Source organism: Thunnus thynnus, chromosome 11 (genome assembly GCF_963924715.1).
Source record: "Thunnus thynnus chromosome 11, fThuThy2.1, whole genome shotgun sequence".
Lineage (NCBI taxonomy): Eukaryota > Metazoa > Chordata > Actinopteri > Scombriformes > Scombridae > Thunnus > Thunnus thynnus.
The window spans coordinates 1,743,087-1,765,171 of NC_089527.1; the positions used below are offsets into that span (position 1 = coordinate 1,743,087).

The window sequence follows — 22,085 nt, forward strand, 5'->3', positions numbered from 1 at the left end:
AGTGTTATATGAGTCCTGCTGCCAGACTGACAAAACATTTTCACTTTTGACAAGACAAGGGAGAAGAGCAAAAATGGGGGACGACTGGAGGTAAGAAAAAAAACAACTTTGATTTTTAATATTCTATATTGTAGAAGGAGGAATGTTGAATGTAGTGCAATACTGCCTGCAGATTTTATCATTGCCATTGCATTGTTTTTAAGTGAGCTTGACAACTCTCTGTCTGTAAAGAACAACTTGAAGCAACATCAAGAGCAAATGTTTAGTTCATCAACATTTTGTATTCACACATCACAATTTGAATTAAAGCTGCAAGCAGCGTTGGTCGGGAACTCGCACTCTGGCCCGTCAGGATCAGATCATTTTGCTGTTTTTGAGATATTAGAGTGTGAGTTTTAAAGTCTTTTCTTGCTCCTCCTGTGATTTTATAATGAGTGTGTATTGCGGAATGTTTCACAGCACTGAGGGAGTGACATCACCAGGAGCAGTTGGAGAGGAGGATTTTAGAGAACACTTAAATCCCATTACTTTGGCCAAATCTTACATTAAAAAGTCATACTAATAGGAAATTTCATGGTGAATCCATTGGGCCAAAATTGGGGCAAAGTCTTATTTTGAAAGGCTAATTGCGGACTTCCTGTTGGATTTAGTTTAGGGGTGTCAGTGTGTGATTTGTAGGTCTTGAGATGAGACGAATAACTGAGTTTTGGTTTGATCTCTCTACGACATTCCTACGGGCCGTGGCGGCCATTTTAGTTACATAGGTGGCGCTAGAGAGCACATTTTGGCACTTTGGGGGTTAATTTTTACATTTTATCAAATTTTTCACCAGACCTGATGTGCGTGCCAAATTTGGTGAATTTTTGAGCATGTTTAAGGGGTCAAATTTAGGTCTGAAGTGAAGGAAGGAAGAAAGGAAGAAAGACCCTATTGTTTTTGTGTGTTTGTTTGTTTGCCTTAGACGAGGCCTTTTAGGCTTGGTCCCTTATTAATGCCAAAACCATCAATACAACATTTCCCACAAATAAACACAGTACATAGTTTTTAGAGCAAGGCAGGTTTGATCTGGTACAGTGAAAAAGTAACGGTGAGGTCAGAGATCAAATCTCACATGTAACACAAGAGGGTCTTCACCCCTTGCAACTGACAAAAGCAAGTTTTTTTGGTGAGACGTCAGGACATTTGCAGCTGTTTTTCTGGCGAGAAAACCGGGTGCTTTTAGTGAGACATCGGCCATCTTTTATTAGGGCCTGAGCCCCAAAGGGGCGAAGACCCTCTTGTATCTGTTCTGTTTGTTTCTTTCTTTCTTATTATTACGCCACTTAAACCCTGAATTTGACCCCCTAAACATGCACCAAATTTGGCACGCACATCAGGTCTGGTGAAAAATTTGATAAAATGTAAAAATTATCCCCCAAAGTGCCAAAATGTGCTTGAGAGCGCCACCTATGTCACTAAAATGGCCACCACGGCCCGTAGGTTTTGAAGCTCAAAGTGAGCTGCTCCGGCAGTCGCCACCTTGGCAGTGAGTGACGCTGCCTAACTCCCAGCCAATCAAAAATGGGCAAAGAGGCGGGCCAAATGGCTGAAACAAGCCACCTTGCGGCTGGCAGACCTGTCACTCAAAGCAGCCATGTCCTTCATTATGCATAACTTTATGGCTTAATAAAACTTAAACGGGTGAGTTATAAAAAAAATTCACCCCCGTCCAGTTGTCATGAAAGAGGAAATTAGCTACAGAGACCAAAACCGTTTTTTGTACCAGGCTGTAAACATGTTTATTTCTGCTGTAAAGTTGGGCATTTTAACATGGGGGTCTATGGGGATTGAAATATTAAAATTTACCAACAAACTTTACCTTTTAGTAACATATAAGACACTGGCACTTGGTTATTCATAGATTACACTCGATAGATGACTCCTTCCATGATGTCATGTGTCTAAAATGTTCTGGACTGTTCTCATGGCTTTTGAGTTTTTACTGCAATGTTTCCAGTCATTGAGTCCATTACTGATTAGTTTGTTTGCTTGGAATATACCACCCATCTTCTCTTGATTTTCTCTCCATTCACTAATTTTCCGTAAAAGTGGTGGTGATGGGAACTTCTCCCATCCTCTCCTTTTGGAAATGTAGAGTCTTATTTTACCTCATATGGCCTCTGCTGACTAACTGCATCATCACCATGTCAGACAGGATCTATAGCTGCTGCCTTAATGGACTCACATACTTCAGGATATGTTCCAGTTGATGGTGTCTGCAGGCTGTAGAATAGCAGTGGTTGTTGTGTCTGTTGTTCTTTCACCTGCAGACAAGTCTAAATATACATGCAAATATAGTTAGTTATAGTTAGTAAGAACACACGATGATTCATAAATTACACATCAGGCAATAAACACACCTGAAGCATAAATTATAGATAACGGTTGACCAGAACTGTTCAATTACATGAGTGAAAAAAGGTCAAGAATCCAGGTTTAAATTATTTTTTGATGGGAATAAGTTATTCTAGCTTTAATGTGTCCTGTAGACAACGTGAATAAGTATAGATGGTTGCAGTCCAATATTGATTAGTATTTAAGTTACTATGTTCCCTTTATTAATATAGATATTATATTTGTGATTCATTATATTTTATTGCACCAGTGTCACCATGATAATGCAAGTATGTAAGAAACCATTTAATAATAGATAATAAAAATGAAAAAGAAATGAAAATGAAAGAAATGAAATGTGTGTGTGCGAGCTGCAGTTTTCATAGATTTCTGTCATTGTGAAGGGTTAGAAAATGGTTTTTGGTTTGGCCAAAGTACTGACATAATAAAAATAGACTCTCTAACATCCATTTGTGGACAAATGGAAAAAACATTGCAGATGTACAGGATGAGTTACAGATGTTCATAACTGATTGTGAATATTTGATAGAATTATAGTAAAATGTGTCTGGATTTGTCCATATTGACATTAGTTACATAACTGCAGCTGTAACATACAATGAACAGAACTCACCTACTGTAGGCTGTGTTTCACTGCAGGTAGCTACAGTGCTTGATATGATGTTATATGATTCAAACATACAGAACATCCAGACTGTTACACCACTGCACCAAGTCTTTTGTGTCATTCTACTGCATGTAAAGTAGCACCGTACAAATAAACTTTATTTCATTTGACTAAGACCTACATTTAAATAGTAACAAGGTGTAACTGTGACATTCAATAACAACAACAACAATTCTAAAAATAATGACAACATAGCAGTGTATTATCAATTACACAGAGACCACAAATAATTGTCTGAACTGACCTGCTTCAGAGGGTGGTGTAGATGGGAGATCAGGAGTAACTTCTCCAGCAGCTGGAGGCTTCTGCAAATGTTTCCTGAGAGCATCTGGACAGTTATAGAGTGTGCAGAGTAGGACAAATAACTGCTGCAGCCTGTTGCACCAGCTATGTGTAAGTTCAAACTTAGTTATAATAACATAAGTTGTGACTTATGCATTAATAAATTTAAATCATAACATGTCACAGAACTCACTGATGGTAAAACAGCAGTTTTACTGCCACACATCATCATTTTGTAATAACTCTTGTAATAACACTTCCACTGACCAATAATAACTAAACTTTGTTAGGATTTTATAAGCCCTGAAAGTTGCAGTGCCACATCACATCAAATGTACCCCTTATAATGTAAAACAATGGAGGAGGCATGGACTTTGTGTCAAACAGAGGCTTCTGATGTCTAAACTATAAGTCTGACCACTTTCAAACCTGTATCAATGGATTCGCCATGAATATTTTTTTTTAAATATGATTTTTAATGTAAGATTTGGCCAAAGTAATGTGATTTATGAGGATATTTCACTAGAAGTGTACTCCTCTCCAACTGCTCCTCGTCAGTGCTGACACATTTCGCAATACACAATCATTATAAAATCACAGGAGGAGAAAGAAGATACTTTAAAACTCACACTCTAATATCTCAAAAACAATAAAAGATAGAAAACACATGTAAATATGGTTTAGACATCAGAAGCCTCTGTTTGACACACAATGTTCAGGCCTCCTCCATTGTTTTACATTGTAAGGGGTACATCTGATGTGATGTGGCACTGCAACTTTCAGGGCTTATAAAATCTAAACCATTCAAGTTATTACAAAGTTTTTAACAACTTTTTTTCAGCACAGTGTCATAAGTCATCTATTAAAGTTTGAAGCCGATACCATTAACGCCCTCGGAGGAGATAGCGTTTGTTCGGAGGTCAAAATTGAGGAAAAGCCTTATTTATAAAGGCTAATTGCGGACTTCCTGTTGGATTCAGGTCAGGGGTGTCAGAATATGATTTGTAAGTCTTGATGAGATGAATAAGTCCGTTTTGCTTTGATCTCTCTACGACATTCCTACAGGCCTTCGCGGCCATCTTAGCTACATAGGTGGCACTAGAGAGCACATTTTGGCACTTTGGGGGTTAATTTTTACATGTTATCACATTTTTTCACCAAATGTGATATGCGTGCCGAATTTGGTGAGTTTTTGAGCATTTACTACATTTTTTATACATTTTCCCCAGTTATTACATTATCAGTTAATATCACAGTTTTCTTACATTATCCACAGTTATTATATTATTTTTATGATCTATCCACTGTTATATTGTTAGTCTCTACAGTATCCTAACACCTTTGATATCAATGTTTCTTCTTCCCCCAACATCAGTGGGCCTCAATCTGAACCAAATCAACCGGAGCCAGGCAAGGGGGCACGACATTCCTCTGGCCCCTCAGCTCGGCGGTCAGCTCCCTACTGCTCTCAAGTGAGGTCTAGCCACCTGAAGCCTTGCAAGTCAAAGAAAAGGTTTGGTTCATCAACATTTTAGATTCACAGTTCACCATTTGAACAAATATCTTCACACACAGACTGCAGTCTGTCTTCACTCAGCATCACTGCTTATAATTTACATTTGGTTTTGTTGGTCTAACTTCAAAATATCTCATGTTTGAAAAATATGTTTCAAAAGATTCTTTTTAGAATCAAATGAACTATATGAACTATATATGTACCATCCAGTGTGACTAAATTTGCATCAAACTAAGAGTCTAAAACCAGGCTAGTGTAGCGATCAACAGAATGATTTCTTGTAGACTCAATATGTGGCTACATATTTGATAAAGTTATCCTGCAAAATGTGAAAATAGTACTTTAAATTGACAATCACTACACAGTATTTTCTGCTTCCAATTCCTACACAGATATTCTTGTTGTCTGATTAATGCACATTAAACAATATCAAAATATCACAGATACTCCAAAATAAAATATTACACCTCCTCTCAGACTCAATTGAGGTTATTCAGCCTTCAATATCTCAATACAAATTATGTTTGCATATTATACACCATATTTCTTAATAAACAAGTCACAAACCTTTAACATGAGCTACAGGGGCTCCCTCAAAGGGGCTCATTGTCTACACTAGGCCCCCGGGGTACTGCTACTACTACTATGGGTATAGGCCTGGGAATACGTGCTAACATGCTAACTGGTCAACACAGGCGCTAAGAAACACACACAGCTAACAACACATTTTTCATACATTATTTAGTTATTACATTATCAGTCTATCTAACATTTTTATTATTTTTATTATTACTGTTTATTCAAATCCAGCTGCCAGCTGTGTGAACATGAATTTGAACACAAAGGTTTGTTTCTAAAAATATTGGATGAATGGACCTGACAGACAGTTTGAAAATCAGTCATCCAATTAGTCAGGAATGTTCACCCAATGTGTTTTTAATCATTAATCTTTGTTCTGAAGTGTTTTCACCACACACTCATTTATGATGTTTTTAACACAGTATGCCTGAGATGGGAGCATCTTACAAAAAGGAACTTCATGAGGCAAGGTAAGTATTTTTCTGAACTTACTTTTAATGATAAATGAAACAGGCTTTAAAGGACCAGTATGTAGAATTTAGGTGGATCTATTGGTAGAAATGGAATAAAATATTCATACGTCTGTTTTAATTAGTGTATAATCCACTGAAATAAGAATCATTGTGGTTTTGTTACCTTACAATGCAGTAGCGGACCATGGGGTCTTCTACTGGGCCTTCAATGGTTACACACACACAGACAAGCCTCTTTTATACAGAGAACCCACATTACATTTTCTGACGGCTTCCCAACTCATTTTAAAGAAGGTGAGAGAAAGAGAGAGAGAGAGAGAGAGAGCAGCTGTGGTCGAGTGAGCTAGAGAGTGAATGAAGAGCGGGATTGCTAGTAAAGTTAGTGAGGAAGCTGATGAATCAGATCATTAAAACGCTGTTTTCTGATTGTTTCACAGCGGTTACGTTCTAAAGCACCAACACACCCACATCCCCACACACCTCCTCAACCCTGCAGCTGTATGCTGCACCGCCTGATGTGGTCTGAATACGGGCTAAAAAACAACGTCAGCTCCCGGTCTCGCCGTGCCGGCTGTCACACAGAACAGAGAGGCGGATTACAGGCGCAGTATTCCCGCTTTGAACAGACTGTGTAAAAGGGGCTAAAGTGCACTCATCGCCAACGACTAAAATCAAAACAGTATTATAACTATGTCATCAAAAATAAGTCCATTACAAAATCACCCTCCAACACGTGTTAACTCATGTATTCAAACCACGGAGCCCACCATGTTGCACCGCCATGTTACTACAGTAGCCCAGAACACACAAACCAAACACTGGCTCTAGAGAGGGACTTTCACATTTTTTTGTGAGTTTCACAGCCACCGTAGGTTCTCCTACATGCTTGGAAGGGAAGGGAGGGGTATTCAGTTGGTTTCAATCTGCAACCTCACTGCTAGATGCCACTAAATCCAACACACTGGTCCTTTAAATTCACTGTAGTTTGACTATTCCTGGTGATTCAGACTGTTAAATCATTGATGCAAACGTTACTGCAGTTGATGCTTCATTATTTGTTGAATAATAGCATGAGGCTTTTCACATGCTGCATTTTTACCCCACAGATCTGCTCTGAAACAAAAAGAGGAAGAACTGAAGTCATTCAAAGACAGGTACTGTACATGCAAAGAGCTGAATCTACTTATTCTAATTAGCTTTATATGTTGACACAGAAAAATCAAACAATCAAATTAGGGTGTAGAATTTTATTAATGCACAGTTTTTCAAAAAATGTTTTTTCTTTGTTTGGATGGTGAGAGATCTCATTCTCATTAAAAACAGACATTTGTGAAATAATCCCAGTGTGTTTCTCGACTGAATAATTAGGTCACCCCAAACTATAAAAAATGACAGCAAATATATTTCATTATACAGCAAAATATAATAATAATATGAATAACATTAATAATAAACTTTATTTATATAGCACCTGTCAAAACAACCATTGTGTTTCACGAACAAGAACAAATAAAAGAAAACAGGAAAACAATCAAATACAAAATTGCAGTCAACAAACTAAATGACAAATGAAACAGTTCAAGTAAAGTTAAAAATAATGGATAAAAGTGACACATGAAAGTAACATGAAATAAGTAACAGATAAAATAATTAAGAAAACGCCGTATGGTAGAAGTAAGTTTTGAGAGACGATTTAAAAGAAGGCAGTGAATTTACTAGTCTAATTTCCTCTGGTAAGCTGTTGAAAGGGTTGGAGCCCTGACAGCAGAGGCCCTGTCACTCTTCATCTTCACCCTCAACTAGGGAAAAGTGAACAGGGCCTTATCAGAGGATCTCAAGCTATGGGCTGGTGAGTAATGATTTAGAATCTGAGCCAAATAGTTCGGTGTCATACCATTCAAGGCCTTAAAAGTCAAGAGTAAAATTTTAAAATCAATTCTAAAACGGACAGGCAGCCAGTGAAGAGACGCTAACATAGGGCAGATATGATCATGCTTTCGTGATTTGGTTAAAAGTCTGACGGCTGATTTTGGACACCCTGAAGCTGTGCAGTCATGTTTTGGCCGAGGCATGTAAACACTGCATTACAATAATCCAGACGAGAAGTGATAAATGCATGAATCACTCTTTAAAGATCATTAAAAGACATGAAAGATCTAATTCTACCGATATTTCTCAACTGGGAGAAGCAGGACTGAGTTAGACTGGTAACATGAGACTGTAGAGTGAGCTTCTGATCCAAAATAACTCCAAGGGTTTTAACAGTGGGTACAGCATGCTGAGCTAGAGAGCCAAGAGCAGGCACAACTTGGCCGTCAGTGTGCTCATGGCCTATAATGAAGATTTCTGTTTTGGAGGAATTAAATTTTCTGCCATCCAATCCTTAACCGCAACTAGACAATTATGTAGGAAAGATAACTTAGCTGATTCAGAGATTGTGCAGGATAAATACAGCTGAGTATCATCAGCATAGCAATGAAATGAAACATCATGCTGTTTGATAATGTGGCCCAAAGGGAGTAAATGAAGAGAAATTAAACTGGTCCTAGAGTGGAGCCCTGTGGCACCCCATACATAGACAATGCTTGAGAGGAGGTAAAGCATCAGTAGACACAATGAATATTCTTCTGGAAAAGTATGAAGGGAACCACTAGAGGGCAGTCACGGAGATACCAAACCATGTTCTCAACCATTCATTTGAGGTTATTCAGCCTTCAATATCTCAATACAAATTATGTTTGCATATTATACACCATATTTCTTAATAAACAAGTCACAAACCTTCAACATGAGCTACAGGGGCTCCCTCAAAGGGGCTCATTGTCTACACTAGGCCCCCGGGGTACCGCTACTACTATGGGTATAGGCCTGGGAATACGTGCTAACATGCTAACTGGTCAACACAGGTGCTAAGAAACACACACAGCTAACAACACATTTTTCATACATTATTTAGTTATTACATTATCAGTCTATCTAACATTTTTATTATTTTTATTATTACTGTTTATTCAAATCCAGCTGCCAGCTGTGTGAACATGAATTTGAACACAAAGGTTTGTTTCTAAAAATATTGGATGAATGGACCTGACAGACAGCTTGAAAATCAGTCATCCAATTAGTCAGGAATGTTCACCCAATGTGTTTTTAATCATTAATCTTTGTTCTGAAGTGTTTTAACCACACACTCATTTATGATGTTTTTAACACAGTATGACTAAGATGGATGCATTTTACAAAAAGAAACTTCATGAGGCAGGGTAAGTATTTTTCTGAACTTACTTTTAATGATACATGAAACAGGCTTTAAAGGACCAGTATGTAGAATTTAGGTGGATCTATTGGTAGAAATGGAATAAAATATTCATACGTCTGTTTTAATTAGTGTACAATCCATTGAAATAAGAATCGTTTTGTTTTTGTTACCTTACAATGCAGTAGCGGACCATGGGGTCTTGTACTGGGCCTTCAATGGTTACACACACACACACAAGCCTCTTTTATACAGAGAACCTGCATTATGGCCACAAAGAGGATCCGCCTTTGTTTTTATATACTGAACCACACAAAGCTGGCATAAAGCCGCCTCCCTGTGTGCTTTAACAGCATGCTGGCGTTCCTGATTCAGAGGTGTGATGGAGCCATGAGCGAGTACAAAGGTGTTACTAGGACAAGCGGAGGACATTTCTCTTCATTTGATAATGTCAAGAGTTAAGTAAGACTTTTCTGTTGACTTCCCAACTCATTTTAAAGAAGGTGAGAGAAAGAGAGAGAGAGAGAGAGAGAGCAGCTGTGGTCGAGTGAGCTAGAGAGTGAATGAAGAGCGGGATTGCTAGTAAAGTTAGTGAGGAAGCTGATGAATCAGATCATTAAAAGGCTGTTTTCTGATTGTGTCACAGCGGTTACGTTCTAAAGCACCAACACACCCACATCCCCACACACCTCCTCAACCCTGCAGCTGTATGCTGCACCGCCTGATGTGGTCTGAATACGGGCTAAAAAACAGCGTTAGCTCCCGGTCTCGCCGTGCCAGCTGTCACACAGAACAGAGAGGCGGATTACAGGCGCAGTATTCCCGCTTTGAACAGACTGTGTAAAAGGGGCTAAAGTGCACTCATCGCCAACGACTAAAATCAAAACAGTATTATAACTACATCATCAAAAATAAGTCCATCACAAAATCACCCTCCAACACGTGTTAACTCATGTATTCAAACCACCGGCTCAACAAGCTGAAACTATGCTAACCTCGTTATTTCTCCCACACATGCATTAGCTAAACTGCCAACCTGGTCTTCCGATGGTAAACGTTCACTCATGTTGCTCAACTATCCATCAACACTAAAGGAAAGATTTTCTGGAAGATAGACATTGGGTCATATTTCTCACAGCAGCAAAGTCCAGCATCACCAACAACAATCTTAATCAACTCTATAGATAATTAATCCAGCAGGACTCAACAGTCACTGGAAAACAAAATCCATCCTTCATTCCTTTCTGTAATGGCTGCCTGCGTGAGCGCTGCATGCCCCACGGCACAAAGACACACCTGCGCTTATTAGTTGATATGATGACATCACCTGGGGCCTGCTAGCAGGCCCTAGGGGTGTCCCAGTCACTACAAATTAAATTTTGATTGGTTAATTTTGATGTCACTCTATATGTGTGCCATGTATGCTTTCTATGAGCAGAGCCTGCAGCCAAGGACCCAGCAGGCCCTGAGAGATAGCCGTATGGAGAAGCACAGGCAGACACATCCAGTTCCAGCTCCAAATAGGTTTATAGTTATGATAGTAACTGAAATCAAAACAAAACTATTTTTAAAAATCACATAAATAATTTTAATAACTAATTACATAAAATTATTTTAGCAATAACAGTCTAATTATTCCTAATATTTTATGAACTAAAAATTACACCTCCCAAAAATGGTAGACCCTGCAGAGAAGGTCCTGACAAACCTCCTCTGTTAGAATGAGCCTCTATATCTTGTGACGGCCCCAGAGCCTGTTGCCTTTGGTCCTGTGGTTTGTGTGTGTTTGTAGGTCCTTGGATGGGTGGAGCCGATGTCACTCGAGTACTAACTGGGAACACCTGGCCAGTGCCCCAGAAAGTATTTAAACCCACCTGCCCTGATTCCAGTCTCTCTCTGATCCCTTCTCCACTCACCACGCTGTGGTTGTTTTTTTGCGTTGCCTTTTTGGTTTTGTTCTGCACTGACAGCACGCGCCTCACATTTTACAACACATCCAGACACTTTCAAACACCACTGATACTGACCCCATTCCAATTATTGTTATTTACTTTAATACACTTCAGTTTATTATTGCTGAGATTGGGCGTGCGTCTCCTTCCTTTGTTGTGGCCTGCGAGCCGGTCTTAACAATCTACAGAGGGAGTGAGTCCTCTACCACGGAGCCCACCATGTCGCACCGCCATGTTACTACAGTAGCCCAGAACAGACAAACCAAACACTGGCTCTAGAGAGGGACTTTTGCATTTTTTTGTGAGTTTCACAGCCACCGTAGGTTCTCCTACATGCTTGGAAGGGGAGGGAGGGGTATTCAGTTGGTTTCAATCTGCAACCTCACTGCTAGATGCCACTAAATCCTACACATTGGTCCTTTAAATTCACTGTAGTTTGACTATTCCTGGTGATTCAGACTGTTAAATCATTAATGCAAACGTTACTGCAGTTGATGCTTCATTATTTGTTGAATAATAACATGAGGCTTTTCACATGCTGCATTTTTACCCCACAGATCTGCTCTGAAACAAAAAGAGGAAGAACTGAAGTCATTCAAAGACAGGTACTGAACATGCAAAGAGCTGAAATCAATGATTCTAATATGCTGTTTATGTTGACTTAGAAAGATTGAAAATCACATTTAATCTTTGTACAGAGTGGCAGGAGGTCTGGCTGTTTCAATAAAAACAGGAGACACGGAGAGCATGAACAACCCAGTTAGTAAAACCAGACTGACAGAGACGTATAACGATCTGAGACTGCTGCAGTGGCCTACAATCAAAGATCATCTGAAATCACATGATGGGAACGCAACGTGTACCGAAACTTGGATTCAGGTACAGTGCAGTCTATTGAAGTGACATTACTCTGAAGTCTAGTTACTCAATTCCTGCTCAAAGTTGCAGACTTTAATTTCTTGTTGTTGTTTCATTTATTTACATGGCTAAAATTTAAACTGATTATTATAGAAAATGTTTGAAGATGCATCAAACCAAATGGAACAAAAGAAGAAGCAGATAGATGAAGTGTTTGGACTGATTGAGCCCAGCAGTGGATGGACACCTCAGCAGGTATTGGACTGGAAGACTTTTGTCTAAAACTGGATCATTAAGCTTGTGCTACTATACTTCTGTAAGCAACATTTTTCTTTTGTTCCAGGTTAAAGAATACAGACAATTAACAATTCAGAACCTTCAAATGACTCTGTTCCACAGCAGGAAAGAAGATGTTCTGAAGGTATGTTTGATAGATGTTACATCTTCTGAAACAAGACAGTACACAAGTACATCTGTAGATACAATGGGACAACGAGATGTCTGATCTTTAACTTGCAGGACTCAACATTTAAAGTTACACTTTCTCCCACATAGACTTATTTCCCTGCATATGAAGATCAAGTCCCCCAGCATGTGAGGGTGGATTTCACACATCTGGCCTCTGAGTGCTGCTGGTTGGGTTGTTTGATGGCTTTAAACAATCCTCCTCTTCACCCGGACTGGGAGAATCACCGTCCTGGGATGGACGCTTGGGACATTTTCCCACACGACATCACATCTGCTGCTGACAAGTAAAAAGAAAATTCAGCAATGAATCAGAAAGTCTTTCTAATTTTAGAGGCTCAATGTGTTTGTCAGGAATCACATTTTACTGCAACATGAACCAAAACCTGCAATGTTTTATTTTATTTCTTGGTGTAATGATTTGTATTCAAAAAGTAACTACACTAATATACAGTTTCTTGTTTATTACTCATCACACATGAGCCCAGTATAAAAGCTGATTGAAAATGTGGCCACTGACTTCACAAGCTTATGATGAATTTTTAAATCACACACTGAGCAGGATCAGATTTTGAGCAGCAGAGTTGATCTAAATGTTTTAATAGTTTGTGTTTTCCATTCATTATTTCTCATTTTAGAGCAGCTTTTGTCCTGTTGTGTTCCCAGAGCTCTCAACTGTGGTCAGAGACCTTTGGGTTGAAGCTAACTTAGCCTAGCTTACGGTAACATACTGGTAATGTTAAGTCTTTAATGATGTCTGTGGAGAGACACTGTCGTAACCATAGATTTATTTCTCAATTGTGGTGATAAACACAACACAAGGATCAGCTGCTTTGGGGGGGTGAGGGTGCAGCTGAGATACATTTGTATTTGTTTCCTTCTGTCGTGTTACACCCCACCTCTCCCAGTGTCTGTCACCTGCATTATCTTTTGTTCTAATAGCAATAGATAAAACATAACACATATGATCTCCTACCATCTTTTTTATAGTGTTCTACAGTAATTTGTCAGTATTGAGCTGTTGTGACAGAAAAGTTCAGTTCAGTCTCTCCAACATGAACCTCATAAAGTTCAAACGCACTTTTCAACCAACAGCACTACTTAAAGTATTTTTCTGAACTTCCTTTTATTCACACATGAAACAGGCTTTAAAGGACCAATATGTATAACTTAGGTGGCTCTATTGGCAGAAATGGAATATAATATTCATACTTATGTTTTAATTGGTGTATAATCACCTGAAATAAGAATCATTGTGTTCTTGTTACCTTAGAATGAGACTTTATATCTACAGAGGGAGCAGATCCTCTTCCACAGAGCCTGACATGTTACTACAGTAGCCCAGAACACACAAACTAAACACTGGCTCTAGAGAGGGACTTTTGCATTTTTTTGTGAGTTTCACAGCCACCGTAGGTTCTCCTACATGCTTGGAAGGGGAGGGAGGGGTATTCAGTTGGTTTCAATCTGCAACCTCACTGCTAGATGCCACTAAATCCTACACATTGGTCCTTTAAATTCACTGTAGTTTGACTATTCCTGGTGATTCAGACTGTTAAATCATTAATGCAAACGTCACTGCAGTTGATGCTTCATTATTTGTTGAATAATAACATGAGGCTTTTCACATGCTGCATTTTTACCCCACAGATCTGCTCTGAAACAAAAAGAGGAAGAACTGAAGTCATTCAAAGACAGGTACTGTACATGCAAAGAGCTGAAATCAATGATTCTAATATGCTGTTTATGTTGACTTAGAAAGATTGAAAATCACATTTAATCTTTGTACAGAACGGCAGGAGATCTGGCTGTTTCAATAAAAACAGGAGACACAGAGAGCATGAACAACCCAGTTAGTAAAACCAGACTGACAGAGACGTATAACGAGCTGAGAGTGCAGCAGTGGCCTAAGATCGAAGATGAGAGGTCAGGGTCTACCAAAGCTCTGATTCAGGTACAGTGCAGTCTGTTGAAGTGACATCACTCTGTAGTCTACTTACTCAGTTCCTGTTCAATTTCACAAACTTGGAATTCAAGTTCCTTTGGTTGTTCTGTGTATTTACGTGGCTAAAATTTAAACTGATAATTATAGAAAGTGTTTGAAGATGCATCAAACCAAATGGAGCAAAAGAAGAAGCAGTTAGATGAAGTGTTTGGACTGATTGAGCCCAGCAGTGGACGGACACCTCAGCAGGTATTGGACTGGAAGACTTTTGTCTAAAAGTGGATCATTAAGCTTGTGCTACTGTTCTTGTGTAAGCAGCATTTTTCTTTTGTTCCAGGTTAAAGAATACAGACAATTAGCAATTCAGAACCTTCAAATGGCTCTGTACCACAGCAAGAAAGAAGATGTTCTGAAGGTATGTTTGATAGATGTTACATCTTCTGAAACAAGACAGTACACAAGTACATCTGTAGATACAATGGGACAACGAGATGTCTGATCTTTAACTTGCAGGACTCAACATTTAAAGTTACACTTTCTCCCACATAGACTTATTTCCCTGCATATGAAGATCAAGTCCCCCAGCATGTGAGGGTGGATTTCACACATCTGGCCTCTGAGTGCTGCTGGTTGGGTTGTTTGATGGCTTTAAACAATCCTCCTCTTCACCCGGACTGGGAGAATCACCGTCCTGGGATGGACGCTTGGGACATTTTCCCACACGACATCACATCTGCTGCTGACAAGTAAAAAGAAAATTCAGCAATGAATCAGAAAGTCTTTCTAATTTTAGAGGCTCAATGTGTTTGTCAGGAATCACATTTTACTGCAACATGAACCAAAACCTGCAATGTTTTATTTTATTTCTTGGTGTAATGATTTGTATTCAAAAAGTAACTACACTAATATACAGTTTCTTGTTTATTACTCATCACACATGAGCCCAGTATAAAAGCTGATTGAAAATGTGGCCACTGACTTCACAAGCTTATGATGAATTTTTAAATCACACACTGAGCAGGATCAGATTTTGAGCAGCAGAGTTGATCTAAATGTTTTAATAGTTTGTGTTTTCCATTCATTATTTCTCATTTTAGAGCAGCTTTTGTCCTGTTGTGTTCCCAGAGCTCTCAACTGTGGTCAGAGACCTTTGGGTTGAAGCTAACTTAGCCTAGCTTACGGTAACATACTGGTAATGTTAAGTCTTTAATGATGTCTGTGGAGAGACACTGTCGTAACCATAGATTTATTTCTCAATTGTGGTGATAAACACAACACAAGGATCAGCTGCTTTGGGGGGGTGAGGGTGCAGCTGAGATACATTTGTATTTGTTTCCTTCTGTCGTGTTACACCCCACCTCTCCCAGTGTCTGTCACCTGCATTATCTTTTGTTCTAATAGCAATAGATAAAACATAACACATATGATCTCCTACCATCTTTTTTATAGTGTTCTACAGTAATTTGTCAGTATTGAGCTGTTGTGACAGAAAAGTTCAGTTCAGTCTCTCCAACATGAACCTCATAAAGTTCAAACGCACTTTTCAACCAACAGCACTACTTAAAGTATTTTTCTGAACTTCCTTTTATTCACACATGAAACAGGCTTTAAAGGACCAATATGTATAACTTAGGTGGCTCTATTGGCAGAAATGGAATATAATATTCATACTTATGTTTTAATTGGTGTATAATCACCTGAAATAAGAATCATTGTGTTCTTGTTACCTTAGAATGAGACTTTATATCTACAGAGGGAGCAGATCCTCTTCCACAGAGCCTGACATGTTACTACAGTAGCCCAGAACACACAAACTAAACACTGGCTCTAGAGAGGGACTTTTGCATTTTTTTGTGAGTTTCACAGCCACCGTAGGTTCTCCTACATGCTTGGAAGGGGAGGGAGGGGTATTCAGTTGGTTTCAATCTGCAACCTCACTGCTAGATGCCACTAAATCCTACACATTGGTCCTTTAAATTCACTGTAGTTTGACTATTCCTGGTGATTCAGACTGTTAAATCATTAATGCAAACGTCACTGCAGTTGATGCTTCATTATTTGTTGAATAATAACATGAGGCTTTTCACATGCTGCATTTTTACCCCACAGATCTGCTCTGAAACAAAAAGAGGAAGAACTGAAGTCATTCAAAGACAGGTACTGTACATGCAAAGAGCTGAAATCAATGATTCTAATATGCTGTTTATGTTGACTTAGAAAGATTGAAAATCACATTTAATCTTTGTACAGAACGGCAGGAGATCTGGCTGTTTCAATAAAAACAGGAGACACAGAGAGCATGAACAACCCAGTTAGTAAAACCAGACTGACAGAGACGTATAACGAGCTGAGAGTGCAGCAGTGGCCTAAGATCGAAGATGAGAGGTCAGGGTCTACCAAAGCTCTGATTCAGGTACAGTGCAGTCTGTTGAAGTGACATCACTCTGTAGTCTACTTACTCAGTTCCTGTTCAATTTCACAAACTTGGAATTCAAGTTCCTTTGGTTGTTCTGTGTATTTACGTGGCTAAAATTTAAACTGATAATTATAGAAAGTGTTTGAAGATGCATCAAACCAAATGGAGCAAAAGAAGAAGCAGTTAGATGAAGTGTTTGGACTGATTGAGCCCAGCAGTGGACGGACACCTCAGCAGGTATTGGACTGGAAGACTTTTGTCTAAAAGTGGATCATTAAGCTTGTGCTACTGTTCTTGTGTAAGCAGCATTTTTCTTTTGTTCCAGGTTAAAGAATACAGACAATTAGCAATTCAGAACCTTCAAATGGCTCTGTACCACAGCAAGAAAGAAGATGTTCTGAAGGTATGTTTGATAGATGTTACATCTTCTGAAACAAGACAGTACACAAGTACATCTGTAGATACAATGGGACAACGAGATGTCTGATCTTTAACTTGCAGGACTCAACATTTAAAGTTACACTTTCTCCCACATAGACTTATTTCCCTGCATATGAAGATCAAGTCCCCCAGCATGTGAGGGTGGATTTCACACATCTGGCCTCTGAGTGCTGCTGGTTGGGTTGTTTGATGGCTTTAAACAATCCTCCTCTTCACCCGGACTGGGAGAATCACCGTCCTGGGATGGACGCTTGGGACATTTTCCCACACGACATCACATCTGCTGCTGACAAGTAAAAAGAAAATTCAGCAATGAATCAGAAAGTCTTTCTAATTTTAGAGGCTCAATGTGTTTGTCAGGAATCACATTTTACTGCAACATGAACCAAAACCTGCAATGTTTTATTTTATTTCTTGGTGTAATGATTTGTATTCAAAAAGTAACTACACTAATATACAGTTTCTTGTTTATTACTCATCACACATGAGCCCAGTATAAAAGCTGATTGAAAATGTGGCCACTGACTTCACAAGCTTATGATGAATTTTTAAATCACACACTGAGCAGGATCAGATTTTGAGCAGCAGAGTTGATCTAAATGTTTTAATAGTTTGTGTTTTCCATTCATTATTTCTCATTTTAGAGCAGCTTTTGTCCTGTTGTGTTCCCAGAGCTCTCAACTGTGGTCAGAGACCTTTGGGTTGAAGCTAACTTAGCCTAGCTTACGGTAACATACTGGTAATGTTAAGTCTTTAATGATGTCTGTGGAGAGACACTGTCGTAACCATAGATTTATTTCTCAATTGTGGTGATAAACACAACACAAGGATCAGCTGCTTTGGGGGGGTGAGGGTGCAGCTGAGATACATTTGTATTTGTTTCCTTCTGTCGTGTTACACCCCACCTCTCCCAGTGTCTGTCACCTGCATTATCTTTTGTTCTAATAGCAATAGATAAAACATAACACATATGATCTCCTACCATCTTTTTTATAGTGTTCTACAGTAATTTGTCAGTATTGAGCTGTTGTGACAGAAAAGTTCAGTTCAGTCTCTCCAACATGAACCTCATAAAGTTCAAACGCACTTTTCAACCAACAGCACTACTTAAAGTATTTTTCTGAACTTCCTTTTATTCACACATGAAACAGGCTTTAAAGGACCAATATGTATAACTTAGGTGGCTCTATTGGCAGAAATGGAATATAATATTCATACTTATGTTTTAATTGGTGTATAATCACCTGAAATAAGAATCATTGTGTTCTTGTTACCTTAGAATGAGACTTTATATCTACAGAGGGAGCAGATCCTCTTCCACAGAGCCTGACATGTTACTACAGTAGCCCAGAACACACAAACTAAACACTGGCTCTAGAGAGGGACTTTTGCATTTTTTTGTGAGTTTCACAGCCACCGTAGGTTCTCCTACATGCTTGGAAGGGGAGGGAGGGGTATTCAGTTGGTTTCAATCTGCAACCTCACTGCTAGATGCCACTAAATCCTACACATTGGTCCTTTAAATTCACTGTAGTTTGACTATTCCTGGTGATTCAGACTGTTAAATCATTAATGCAAACGTCACTGCAGTTGATGCTTCATTATTTGTTGAATAATAACATGAGGCTTTTCACATGCTGCATTTTTACCCCACAGATCTGCTCTGAAACAAAAAGAGGAAGAACTGAAGTCATTCAAAGACAGGTACTGTACATGCAAAGAGCTGAAATCAATGATTCTAATATGCTGTTTATGTTGACTTAGAAAGATTGAAAATCACATTTAATCTTTGTACAGAACGGCAGGAGATCTGGCTGTTTCAATAAAAACAGGAGACACAGAGAGCATGAACAACCCAGTTAGTAAAACCAGACTGACAGAGACGTATAACGAGCTGAGAGTGCAGCAGTGGCCTAAGATCGAAGATGAGAGGTCAGGGTCTACCAAAGCTCTGATTCAGGTACAGTGCAGTCTGTTGAAGTGACATCACTCTGTAGTCTACTTACTCAGTTCCTGTTCAATTTCACAAACTTGGAATTCAAGTTCCTTTGGTTGTTCTGTGTATTTACGTGGCTAAAATTTAAACTGATAATTATAGAAAGTGTTTGAAGATGCATCAAACCAAATGGAGCAAAAGAAGAAGCAGATAGATGAAGTGTTTGGACTGATTGAGCCCAGCAGTGGACGGACACCTCAGCAGGTATTGGACTGGAAGACTTTTGTCTAAAAGTGGATCATTAAGCTTGTGCTACTGTTCTTGTGTAAGCAGCATTTTTCTTTTGTTCCAGGTTAAAGAATACAGACAATTAACAGTTCAGAACCTTCAAATGGCTCTGTTCCACAGCAGGAAAGAAGATGTTCTGAAGGTATGTTTGATAGATGTTACATCTTCTGAAACAAGACAGTACACAAGTACATCTGTAGATACAATGGGACAACGAGATGTCTGATCTTTAACTTGCAGGACTCAACATTTAAAGTTACACTTTCTCCCACATAGACTTATTTCCCTGCATATGAAGATCAAGTCCCCCAGCATGTGAGGGTGGATTTCACACATCTGGCCTCTGAGTGCTGCTGGTTGGGTTGTTTGATGGCTTTAAACAATCCTCCTCTTCACCCGGACTGGGAGAATCACCGTCCTGGGATGGACACTTGGGACATTTTCCCACACGACATCACATCTGCTGCTGACAAGTAAAAAGAAAATTCAGCAATGAATCAGAAAGTCTTTCTAATTTTAGAGGCTCAATGTGTTTGTCAGGAATCACATTTTACTGCAACATGAACCAAAACCTGCAATGTTTTATTTTATTTCTTGGTGTAATGATTTGTATTCAAAAAGTAACTACACTAATATACAGTTTCTTGTTTATTACTCATCACACATGAGCCCAGTATAAAAGCTGATTGAAAATGTGGCCACTGACTTCACAAGCTTATGATGAATTTTTAAATCACACACTGAGCAGGATCAGATTTTGAGCAGCAGAGTTGATCTAAATGTTTTAATAGTTTGTGTTTTCCATTCATTATTTCTCATTTTAGAGCAGCTTTTGTCCTGTTATGTTCCCAGAGCTCTCAACTGTGGTCAGAGACATGGCCGCCTGGTTATGTGTTAAAATGGGGGAGCAAACTCGAAAAGAGACATATTCAGCAGGGGAGTTTGAGAAAAAACTGTAATTTTAAAATGAAAATTTTTAAAACAAATTTCCTGCATTTCTATACCACCTAACCTCTTGGATGAAGTCCAGAAACAGCCACCTGCACTAGTCTAGATTAGTTAGATTGAGGCTGCTATGCAAACCAAGAATACATCAAGAACAGTTTATAATTTGGTGGATCAGGAAATGATTATTAAAAGAATGACTATTTCATATTTGAAATTATATTTATAAAAACATTATGTAGCCTAAAATGTTAGCAGGTTGCAGGCTACTAGGCCATCTTCAAGGTCAAACAAGGACAAACAATTAATATAAATGAAACAGTCTTACAACACATCATGATATGATTTGGATAATTAAACCTGGTTAAACAATGTTAAACCTGACAGCTGCTGTTCTCAAAACTCACGAGGCATCTTCAAAATCTAACAACTGCAAAAAAAACCCAAATGATATGGACTCATAGCAACTGTCTAATTCCAGTCCCACCAGTTTATTTTACGCACAGGTTCTAGTGGGAGCTATTAGCACCACTAGCTGATGTGGTTGTGACATTATACAGGAATGAATAATCATAACTTCAAAAGCAGATTAATTTAACCGATATTATCTCAAATCAAGGACTATTTTAATGCCCAACTAAGAAGGTGATGGTTGCTCCTCAAGACTGAAAAGGGCCATTTTAGTTGAGGACCAGACCTTACTGTAAACCCCCCCTTAGAGTAAACCTTCACTTCTCATTTAGCCTGTGTGAGAAAATGAGAAAATAATCATAATAATGGAAGCACAGAGCAGAGCAGCTGGATGAAAGGAGAGATCATTACATGATCATACATGATGCATCCTTGTTAATAATAGTTCCATTCATCTGACGACTAAAACTAAAACTAAAGCAGAGTAGCCTGTAGGAGTCTAAATAAGTCACTATCCACAGCTGAACATTTGACTGTTAATTCAGACACTTAAAAGCTGTGAGAAAAGCTCCTCTCTGTCTGTCTGCTCAATCAATCAGTGACAGGTTGGACTGAACCAACTCAAATGGTCCAAAAATGTTTGAGTTTTTGTTTTCTGTATGTTGTTTTCTGTTTCTACTTGTTTTTGTTAGTTGCTGAAAATAGTGAAATGATCAATGATATAAACTGCTTAAATATAATCACTTTGTGCGTGGACTGTATGATGATGAGTTTATTTTTAGAAAGACAAAAAGTGGGACAACAAAACCACAACTTTGCTCTGCCTAAATGAACAATGGGATGCATTTACTCCACTTGCTCCATTGCTCAGGTGCCTATGGTCATGAGCGTGGACTCTGTTGTCAGTGTAATTATCTTGATGATTAAACTGCTTTTCTTAACTCACATGGTCCTGTCAAGATGTGATTTACAATACTGCAAGAATTATTAAAAGTGAAGTCCTGATTGACAAACTCTCCTCTGCTGACGATGCCTCAGTATGTGAAACAAACAGATAAATCAATCTGATCTGAATAACTTTAAAAGTTTCACCATTAACAAACTGTTTGGAACTATAAGTTCTACTGTAAAGGTTAGTACAAGACATTTGAAAGTCTCACACTTTCCACAGGTTTACTGGGATTAATACCAATATAGGTTGGAATTATTTCTTTAAAATACAACATTAATTTGGATTAAACAAACAGGTTAAAACTGACTTTAC

The 22,085-nt window shown here is 38.7% G+C and overlaps 1 protein-coding gene across 1 annotated transcript; it reads left to right on the forward strand.

Annotated features, from left to right (window-relative positions):
• Nucleotides 1-41: 41 nt before the first annotated feature.
• On the forward strand, nucleotides 42-21,763 carry si:dkey-61p9.7 (uncharacterized protein LOC559161 homolog). The gene is made up of 25 exons (XM_067602769.1): nucleotides 42-90; nucleotides 4,719-4,856; nucleotides 5,861-5,908; nucleotides 7,018-7,065; nucleotides 9,124-9,171; nucleotides 11,674-11,721; nucleotides 11,815-11,995; nucleotides 12,128-12,229; nucleotides 12,318-12,395; nucleotides 12,530-12,726; nucleotides 14,090-14,137; nucleotides 14,231-14,393; nucleotides 14,532-14,633; nucleotides 14,722-14,799; nucleotides 14,934-15,130; nucleotides 16,494-16,541; nucleotides 16,635-16,797; nucleotides 16,936-17,037; nucleotides 17,126-17,203; nucleotides 17,338-17,534; nucleotides 18,898-18,945; nucleotides 19,039-19,201; nucleotides 19,340-19,441; nucleotides 19,530-19,607; nucleotides 19,742-21,763. The coding sequence occupies exons 1-25, from the start codon at nucleotides 74-76 to the stop codon at nucleotides 19,940-19,942; spliced, it is 2,673 nt and encodes an 890-aa protein (XP_067458870.1). The 5' UTR covers nucleotides 42-73; the 3' UTR covers nucleotides 19,943-21,763.
• Nucleotides 21,764-22,085: the final 322 nt, after the last annotated feature.

Excerpts from the sequence above, each read along its gene's own strand:
- si:dkey-61p9.7 (XM_067602769.1), top strand. Across the intron at positions 12,727-14,089 it reads ATCACATCTGCTGCTGACAA|ATCTGCTCTGAAACAAAAAG; the intron begins GTAAAAAGAAAA and ends TTTACCCCACAG. Across the intron at positions 17,204-17,337 it reads AGAAAGAAGATGTTCTGAAG|ACTTATTTCCCTGCATATGA; the intron begins GTATGTTTGATA and ends TCTCCCACATAG.